This window comes from Rhincodon typus, chromosome 10 (genome assembly GCF_021869965.1).
Source record: "Rhincodon typus isolate 14 chromosome 10, sRhiTyp1.1, whole genome shotgun sequence".
Lineage (NCBI taxonomy): Eukaryota > Metazoa > Chordata > Chondrichthyes > Orectolobiformes > Rhincodontidae > Rhincodon > Rhincodon typus.
Window position 1 is genome coordinate 70,331,533 of NC_063341.1, and position 10,674 is coordinate 70,342,206.

A 10,674-nucleotide genomic window follows, 5' to 3' on the forward strand; every position below is an offset into this window, starting at 1 on the left:
CGAGCCGTTAGCTCTGTTTCTCTCTCCACAGACGTTGCCAGAGATGCTGGGTTTCTCCAACATCTACTGTTTCTAACATAGCATAGGCTCATGCCTGTGCGCAGCCACTCTCATGATGTTTGGAATGAGTAGCAGCCAATTCATGCACAGAAAGATCCCATAGAATATAGGGACTAGGTTGTTTGGCCCTTCAAGCCTTCTCCACCAATCATGGCTCAACATTCAACTCAGTATCCTGTTCCTGCTGTCTTCCTATTTCCTTTGATCCCTTTAGCCATAAGAACTATATCGAACTTCTTCTTGAAAAACAAGCAATGTTTTTGTCTCAACCACTTTCTGCAGCAGAGATTTCCATGGGCTCACCACTTTCTGGGTGAAGAACTTTCCTAAATGGACTATCCTGTATCCTTAAACTCTGATCCCTGATTCTGAAATCCCCAGACATCAAGAACGTCCTTCCACAAGCAGTAATGAGATAATGGTGAGATAATCTGATCTTCAGCACAGTTTATCATGGACTGAACGGTGGCCAGGACACTGGGGAGATGTTCCCTGTTGTTTTTTTCGAAACAGTGACTTGGTAGTTGTTGTGGCTATTTGAGTGGACAGCTGAGTTTAACTCCTCATGTCAGAGATGCATGTCCGACATTACAGCACTCACTCAGTAATATCAGTTGCGATTATGTAATTCTGGAGTGGGATTTAAATCCACAAAACCCTGGCTCAGGGACGACAGTGTTACTAACTGAACTAAGACTGATGTATTCAAGGACAGAGCACTGGATGAAGAGGCTGCACTTCATTGAGGGTGAAATAATAGACTTGTGTCCCTCTCTGTAAGATGCCCTGAAGATATCCTGCAAGGCTGGTACAGCACTGCCACTTTCAATAAAGCTCACTGCATCACTGATCTTGCTTTTGCCCTTGGCTGTCACAGAGAGCATCAGAAACATCAATCAATCTTTTCACAGTTTCATAGTCTCTGAGTGAGCAATTGTTGGGTCAAGGGAACAAGAGTACAAAGGTACTGTCATCTAAAGTGACAGCAGTATCATTGTGGACTGACCTTGTTTGTTGAGAATGTGCAAATATAATTTCGTCAAGGGCTGCAGTCCTGCCTGTTGCACGGAATTTAGGGCACAGTAACAGAATATTCAGTCCAAATGTGTTTATAGAAATATAGAAAATAGGAGCAGGTGAGGTGGATTAGCCATGGTAAATTGACCTGTAGTATCCAGAGTTGTGCAAGCTGGTTGGATTAGCCATAGTAAATGTGGGGTTACAGGGATAGGGTGGCGAGAGGTCTGGATGGGATGCTCTTTGGAGGGTCAGTGCAAAGGGGATGGGCCAAATGGCCTCTTTCACACTGTAGGAATTCTATGAGTAGGCCATTCATTCCGTTCAATCATTCATTATGATCATGGCTGATCATCCAACTCAGTGTCCTGTTCCCATTTTCCAACCCTCAGATCCCTTTAACACCAAGAAATATATCTATCTCTGTCCTGAAAATGTTCAATGTTCTGTCACATTGAAGCCACCTCCACCCACGGTACTTACTTTGTATTACCACCTGATACATACTTCTGTTTCTCTCGACCTCAATATGTATCATTTCACTTTATAGCTGCAGGCATCAACTGGAGGTGGCTTTGAAGATTGACAGTTCAAGTGTCCAGAAAGACGAACACATAAACCAGGCCTTCACTTGAGCAATCCCTTAACTACTGCATTGTTGGAGGTGTTCCCTTTCCTATATTACAACACTGCCTGTAAAGCACTTTGGCATGCTGTGTGAACTATACAAAACTGCATTCTTTTTTTCATTTGGGTAATACGCGGAAAAACATCACAACATTGTAGTTAATTCTATTACTTAGTTTAAAAATCACCCTATAATTGGTGTTGGGCACTAGTGAGCAGGTTCCAAGTGTGTGGAGAATGAGCAAAAAGTCCAAGAGTTTCCATCATTTTCTTTTGTCACCGCTCTGTGGAAGTCAATGGACTTGAAACGTTAACTCTGCTTTCGTCCCACAGACGTTGTCAGACCTGTTGATCTTTGCCAACAATTTCTGCTTTTGTTTGCTGTATACAAAGCAGCCACCACTTTACTGCAGCGACTGCATTTTGAGGTGAAACTGCATGGTGACGTCCAACCATGGTGAACCATACACTGTGTTGGTGCAGTCCTTGTTTTCTAGAGTTTGTATGGGGAATATGGAAGCTTGGAATGAAAAGGTTTCAGTTTGGAGTTGAGATATTTAGGGGGAATGTGAAGTTGCACAACTTCATGGAAAGTCGGAAAGTCTCTCACTGACAATGATGCTGTAGAGGCTGGAAGCTAATCGGGAGCAGAGCGGAGCTTGCTTCTGTTTCCTGAATCAGCCAAAAGAGGGATATCATCATTCGCTGGGATATTCTCAGGGCCCCTTTTTATTGGCCTGGCACTAGTTTTGCCAGCAATTACTGGCAGCGAGTTACCTCTAGAGAGCCCTTTGGGGGCCTATCTGTTTGAAAGAAGCAGCAGGCCGCAGTAGCAGAAAGAAAACAGAGAGCACGCAAAGTCATGGAGGAGATGCCTTCTCTCCAACAAAAGGCGATCCATGCGGCTGAAATATCACTGTGAAGGAAGGAAGCCCTTTCCAGGGTAACCAGCGACTGCTCTCACCCCCCTGGGGTAAACAAGTTAAGGTCTTTCAGTCTGTCAGGAGCACAGTATAACCTACCCTCACCTGCCCCCGACCACTGATGGGCGCCCACCCCTTTCCCGGCCCCTGTTGCCGGGGCAACCAGAAGCTAACTGGAAATTTCCACTTCTAATCTGACGTAGTGAGGCCTTCGACAATTCTAATCAACTACTTGCCATATGTATGACGTTGGGGCAAATCTTTGTTCTTACCCACGTCCAGGACCCAGCAGGGGAAGAAAATCCACCCTAGTGTTCGGTTCAAAACTCTGATCGATATATCCTTGTTAGGTGAGAGTTACATAGAGCATAGAGAACATAGAACAGTACAGCACAGTACAGGCCCTTCGGCCCATGATGTTGTGCCGGCCTATTATTCTACTAAGATCAATCTACCCTGCATACCCTACATTTTACTATCCTCCATGTGCCTATCCAAGAGTCGCTTCAAAATGTCTAAAGTATCTGACTTCACTACCACCGCCGGCAGTGCATTCCACACACCCACCCTCTGTAGAAGAATCTACCTCTGACATCTCCCCTGTACCTTCCTCCAATCACCTTAAAATTAAACCCCCTCATAATAGTCATTTCCACCCTGGGAAAAAGTCTCTGACTATCCACTCCATCTATGCCTCTCAACATCTTGTACACCTCTATCAAGTCACCTCTCATCCCTCTTCGCTCCAATGAAAAAAGCCCTAGCTCCCTCAACCTTTCCTCATAAGACCTGCCCTCCAGTCCAGACAGCATCCTGGTAAATCTCCTCTGCACCCTCTCTAAAGCTTCCACATCTTTCCTATAATGAGGTGACCAGAACTGAACACAATATTCCAAGTGTGGTCTAACTAGAGTTTTATAGAGAACCAGGAGTCAAACAAACATACATATAAAGAAGGAATGAGAGTAGGCCACTTAGCCCTTCGATAGTGCTCCACCATTCAATAAGATCGTGGCTGATCTGATTTTAAACTTAGCTCTACGTTCTTGCATGTGTCCCATAATCTTCCATCCCCGTGGCCATCACCTTAAAAATATTTAAAGATTTTGTATCCACTGCCTTTTAAGGAAGGGAATTCCAAAGACCCTCAAGCTACTGAGAGAAAAAATACTTCATCATCTCTCTGATGACCCCTTATTTTAAAATTGTGCCTCCTAATTCTAGATTCTCCTATAAGAGGAAACATCCTTTCCATATCCACCTGGTCAAGTCCCCTCAGGAACTTCTATGTTTCAATTAAGTCATCTCTGACTCTTCTAAGCCCCAGAGGATACAGGCCCAGCCTGTCTAGTCTTTCCTTAGACCAGACACCACTCATTCCAAGTATTAGTCCAGTAAACCTTCTCTGAAATTCTTTCAATGTATCGACATCCTTAGAGTCAGAGGAGATATACAGCACTGAGAAAGGCCCTTTTGTTCATCACATCCATGCTAGTCAAAAACAGTCATCTAACTATTCTAATCCCATTTTCAAGTACGTGGCCCCTAGCCTTATATGCTTTGGTAAGTACAGTGACCAGGACTGTTCCCAGAACTCCAAATCATTACCCTGTATAACTGAAGAGTAAGGTAAATGGAGTTAAGATACTGACCAGCAAAGTGCAAAATGAATGACAGAGTAGTCTCAAGTGATTGGATACCTTCATCCAGCAACCTATAGACTCAATTTCTTTTAAGTCATTTCATCCTTTTTCAGCTGCATGTCCAGACTAACAAGTATTTTCCTGTTTCTCTCTCCCACCCGCCCCTAACAGAGGAAGTTGATTCTTGTGGTGAGTTTGATTCTCGTGGTCTCACTGTTTGTGGCGGTTTTCCATTACACACAAGACAACCCTTCACTTCTCCTCCAGCCGTACCTAGGCCAAGGTGGAATTTTCAACAGAACAAGAGTTTTCACCCATCCCAGCGAGAATGAGCAGCTCCATGACCTGCCTGGATACATCAGTGTGATAACACTACAGGTAAACAGTTACACACTGTGTCAGGGTGATGAAATGAATTGTCTCCCATCACTCTTCCTTGCAGAACTCAAAACAAATTCTTGTATTTACCTAAATATACATTGTTTACTATACCGTATAGAATTATTAAGCCATTTAGCCCATGTATAGCCTCCTTAGGCAAGGAATTGGGCACTATACTGTAGGTGCAGTCCTCCCCAATATTCTATACAATTGAAGCAAGATGTTTTTGTTCCTCTACTCGAGTCCCCTCCTGATGAATGGGAACATACCACTTGCCTCTTAAATCACTTGTTGCACTTGCACACTATCTTGCAACGACTTATGAACAAACGCACAAAGACCCCTTTGCATAAAAACAACTCTTCACCTTCATTTTTCTTCCCAAAGTGAATAACCTTATCCCTGTCTACATTACATTCAATCTGCAAAGCACTTACCCACTCTCGGTCTGTCTAAATCCCCTTGAAGCCCCTTTGCATTCTCTTCACAACTGACAATTCCAACTTCTCAAGGGCAACTAAGGATAGGCAATGACTGCTGGCCAGCCAGTAATGACCATGTTCCACAAATGAATTAAAAAAAGAAAGTTTTCTATCAATGGTGGGCTTGGAAATATTGCAATTGGTCCCCACATTCAAATCATTGATTAGATTGCGAACAGCTAGGGCCCAAGACCTGATCTAGTAGTTCCCAACTGGTCACACTCTTTGATCCTGAGAATAACCCATTTATTCCTGCTCTCTGCTTCCTGTCAGTTAACCTGCCTTCAATCCATTCCAGTGTATTACCCCCAATCCTAAATACTTAAATTTTGATTACTAATTACCGGTATGGGATAGATGCTCCATAGAAAGCATCCTTTCCAGATGCATCACAGCTTGGTATGGCAACTGCCCTGTCCAAGACCACAAGAAATTATGAAGAGTTCTGAATCCAGCCCAGTCTGTCATGAAAACCAGCCTTTCTTCTATTTACTCCATTTACACTTCCCACTGCCTCGGGAAAGCAGCCAAGATAATCAAAGGCCCCTCCCACCCCAGTTATACTCTCTTCCACCCTCTTCCATTGGGCAGAAGATACAAAAGTTTGAAAACATGTAACAACAGATTCAAGAACAGCTTCTTCCCCGCTGTTATCAGACTTGTGAACATTCCTCTCATATATTAAAGTTGATCTTTCTCTGCACCTTCTCTGTAGCTATAACACTATATTCTGTATTCTGTTCTATTACCCTGATGTAACTATGTAAGTTATGATTTGTTTGGTTAGCACACAAAACAATATTTTCATTGTATCTCGGTACATGTGACAATAATAAATCAAATCAAATCAAAATCTAAATACACCACTTCCACTGGTTTCCCCTTACCAGCTCTGCTAATAATATCCTCAAAAAACTCCATCAGATTTGATTTCCCCTTCATAAATCCATGTTAATTATGTCCAATCAGACAATTATTTTCTAAATATACAGTGATTATGTCGTTGGAATAGATTCTAGTGTATTTCCAATGACTGGCATAAAGTTAACAGGTTTAGAGTTCCTTATTTCCCATCTTTCTGTAAAAGGGGGTTTACATTTGCAACATTCCATTATGCAGGCACCATTGCAGAATTAACAGAATTTTGAAAGATAAGCAAAACATCCATAATCTCAGTAGCCATCCCTTTCTTGAGGTTGAACATCATCAGGTCCCAGGGATTTGTCAATTTTCAATCCATTAATTTCTCCAATGTTATGTTTTTATTACCGGCGATTTCTTTCAGCAAGTGTCTCACTACACCAATAGCTCATAATTATTTCAGAGAAATATCTTGAAAATAGACAGAAAGGCTTTATTTATTTTCTCTGCCATTTCTATTATAGATTCTTCTGCTACTGCTTATAATGTATAAACATTTGTCCTTGCAAATTATTTCCATTTTTCATACCTTCAGAAGCTTTTACAATCCATTTTTATTGTTCTTGTTAATTTGCATTCCTATTCTGTTTTCCTTTTGTTTATCAATTTCTTGCTCTTAGTTCGCTGAGTTTTAAAATTGTCCCAATCTTCAGAGTTACAACATTCTTGGTAACTTTATAAGCTCCTCCTTAAATTAATACTGCCTTTAACTTCCCTTGTCAGCCATGGCTGTCTCATTTTTCCTCTGGTTATTTTTGATTTAACAAAAATTGTTTTATTTGTGATAACCTGGTATTAATTACTAAATATTAGCTATTGCTTATCCAGCTTTTTAATGGACTGTTCTAATTCACCATAGCCAACTTCCTCTTCATAACTTCATTACTGCTATTGATAAAATTTGAGACCCTAATTTCAGATTGTTTAAAAAAAAGTAGTTCAATGTAAAATTCTGTTGTATTATATTCACTATGCCCTAAAGATTCATTTGCAACACAATTATTAATTAACCCTTTCTCATTGCATGAGGCCAGATATAAATTGTCCTGTACCTTATTTAGTTCCTGAAGATATAATTCCAGAAAACTACCTCACAATCATTCCTGTACGCAGTGCTGCAATAGTGACAGTATAGATGAACTACAAAGCTGGACGTCCCATCTGTCCTTTCAGCTGGATACAAAGGCTCCCAACGCATCATTTCAAAGAAGAACAGGAGGCTTCCTCCTAATAGCCTGACCAAAACCAAAAGCAGTAATGGGCAGATTTATTTTATTATTTATTTCTCACTCCTTTCCATTCATTCATCCATCCATGCCTTCATGCATTCATCCAATGCCCCATTGAGTCCTCGCTGATTCTAGTGCCCCCACAGTTCAATCTGGAGGTAAATTCCAAAAGCTGGATCTTATCGCTTGCTGCAGTCACCATCCTCTGGCTAAAAGGTCAGGGGAGAACCTATCCATGATCCAAACGGCTACCCTGCAGCAATTTAACACTGGGAATAGTGCTCGTTGCTTTAAGGTGAGCCTTATGCCCCTATTTCGGGAGAGGTCCCGACTGAGAGAGCTATCAGCCAATCGTATGGCTGACATCTCTGTTGTCCCAACAGCACCAAGTTCAGCTGTCTGTGCTGGGACTACAGGCAGTCCTGCTCTGGGGAGGAGCTCAAGTAAATCCATGTTCTGGGGCCGAGGTGAGAGGTGTGAAAAGGGGATGTGAAGCTGGGTTCCAGTGATCGGGGGGTGGGGAGGTTATGTTGGTGGAGACTGACCTTGTTCAGGAGGTTGAGGGTGCTTGGGAATAGCCTTTGATGGCCCTAGTAGGCCTGAAAAGGATGTTCTCACCAAACCCCCACCCTCACTCCGGTCTGAGGAGCCCAAGCTGTTGGTCCTCCTCCATTGTGTGGCCTGTGTAAAATGCACAAGGTATCCTTTGTCCCTTGTAAAGGTTCAGGCATGTCAGAGCTGGGAAGGTCATGTGCTAGATTTTGTATACACCCCCACCTTCAAACATCCCAGGGAACGGAGTGAAAGTGTAATATACAACCCCAAGCATCGGTCTCACTCTGAAAGAGAGACTTCCTGATATCAATTAAAAATGTCGCTAACCAACCTGTTCAGAGATATAATGTCACACCTCTGGAACAGGTGGGACTCGAACCCAGGTCTTTCAGGGGTGTTACCACTGCACCGTAAGAACCCTCTTGCTAGCAATCTTATTTTTTTGTTCTTGTCTGTGTTACAAAGTGCAACCAACTGACCGACAGACAGAATCACTCTGCAATGAGGGCTTGGTACCAGCCTTCTCTTTCATATTTTGAATCTGTGTTGATCTTGCACTCACGCAATTTAATTTGAAGCGATTTCCTTGGTTCATCTTGTTGACTGCTTGACCATCTTCAAGCCACTATAAGACACCACTTTAGAAATTCCCATCCATGAAAGTAAAGATCTGCATTTCTATAGCATCTTTCACAACCTGAGGATGTACCAAAGCTCTTTAAAGTGAAGCTGTGTTGAAAATGTAGCTACTTGTAAAATAGGAGATGCAGCAGCCGATTTGTACACAGCAAGCTCCTACAAATAACAACGATATAATGGCTAGATTATGTGCATTCAGGTGTTGATTAGGGGATAAATGCCAGGGAAGACTCTCCTGTTTTCCATTGAAATAATGTGTAGGAATGTTTATTTTTATTTGGGGGCCTCTGGATTTTGGGCCCCTGTGTTTACACTACCAGTCCAAATGTGGCGCCTCTAACAGTGTAGCTACCAGTTCAATGTCACCTGAGATTATTATGCCCGAGTTTCTGGAGTAGGAATCATAGAATCCCTCCAGTGTGGAAGCAGGCCACTTCGCCCATCAAGGCTACACCGACCCTCCAATGAGCATCCCACCTAGACCCACATCCCTACCCTATAACCTTGCATTTCCCATGACTAATCCATCTAGCCTGCACATTCCTGGGCTGTGGGAGGAAATTCACATAAACACAGGGAGAAGTGCAAACTCCATACATGCAGTCTCCTGAGGATGGAATTGAACCTGGGTCCCTGGCGCTGTAAGGCAGCAGTGTTAACCACTGAGCCACTGTGCCACCCATGGGCACATGCTTACAGCAATTTGTCTCCCAGTTGCAAGGGCTTAAACCTGTGCATTGGCTAAGAAATGAAGCAATATCTTTGCTGAAAGATTAATGTTCCCCAGCCACTGCAACAGCCTCTCTCTTGTCCCAACACAACAATGGCCTTTAATGAATGGGCAGTTTATAATGAACAGAACAGCAATTTATGAAAAGGCAGAAATTTTCATCCCATTTTTTGATGAGCTCTTTTCTTTAATTTTCTTCCATTTACTAGGCATAAATCCTACAGAGCTCCACAATATCTACTGGATTGCAAAAGGCCTCTATGTCGTTCTCCATTCAGATTGGCTCTGGTATTTTAAAGCAAATGACGAGATCAATTCCATTCGCTGAACATCTCATGCGGGATCAAGCATTTTCTTAATGCAACAGTGCAGCCTATATCAGGTTGCTGTTAGCTAGCCCAGTCCAATAATTAGACAGTTTTACCAAATTATAGCCTTTACAGGCATATGTCCTTTCTGAACGTGCTCACTGCACTGATGAAACAATAAGGCTCTCCATCAAAGCAAATCATAAGTAACAGGAGCTGGCATAGTAAATCAAGCCAATTGGACTTTGCGCGTTAGGATTTGAAACCACTCAATAATACAAGAAGCTAAATCTGATATAATCAATGTTATAGCTACAGAGAAAGAAACAAAGAAAAGACCTGCATTTCTGCAACACCCTTCCTACTCGCAGGATACCCCATTGCAGCCAGTGAAATATTTGCAAAATGTAATGATGGTCACGATGCAGGAAAGGTTTTGCAAATTTGCGCGCAGCAAGATCTCACAAAACAGTAACGATTAGATAATCATTGGTGATGTTGATTGAGGGATAAGTATGAGCCAGGAGGTCAGCAATGCAATGGGATCCCTTTAGGTATATCTTAGAGGGCAGACAGACCTGGGGTTTAACATCTCATCTGAAAGGCAGCATCTCCAAAAGTGTCACACCCCTGCAGTACTGCACTGCCATGCCAGCTTGGAGCACCAATTACTGAAGATATTTACATGGGAGTACCTCTCTTGCCAGCAGTTGTGGCACTATGCGCAGCTATGTGAACTTGGCTTTATTATGAGTGAAGGCCAATCGGCATTTATTTAGTAACAGCCCAAAGCTTGAACAGAACCACTACAAGGCTGGTTCCTTAAGGGTACTTGGGTGCATTGGCTATGACTAGGGATTGCTAAGATAATTTCTAATCCAACTGTTCAGAGATGTTATTACACACCTCTGGAGCAGGTGGACTTTGAACTTTGACCTTATGGATCAGATGTGCGGACACTATTATTGCACCACTAGGGACTGCTATGAAGTCATCCTGAATTTGATTCCTGCTGCAGCACATTCTGGGATAATTGAATTAACTAACTTAATTAAATAGTGAATCAGAGACAGTAGGAACTGCAGATGCTGGAGAATCCGAGACAACAAGGTGCAGGCCAAGCAGCATCATAGGAGCAGAAAGGCTGACGTTTCGGGCC

General features: G+C 42.6%; 1 protein-coding gene across 4 annotated transcripts in view; it reads left to right on the forward strand.

The window, feature by feature from the left end:
- Positions 1–10,674, forward strand: part of st6galnac3 (ST6 (alpha-N-acetyl-neuraminyl-2,3-beta-galactosyl-1,3)-N-acetylgalactosaminide alpha-2,6-sialyltransferase 3) — a 328,714-nt gene that overhangs the window by 37,801 nt on the left and 280,239 nt on the right. For all 4 annotated transcript variants that reach the window (XM_048602457.1, XM_048602459.1, XM_048602458.1 and 1 more), the window contains exon 2: positions 4,442–4,648. In XM_048602457.1, the coding sequence (XP_048458414.1) occupies positions 4,442–4,648 (207 nt within the window). The remainder of the gene's footprint in view (positions 1–4,441; positions 4,649–10,674) is intronic.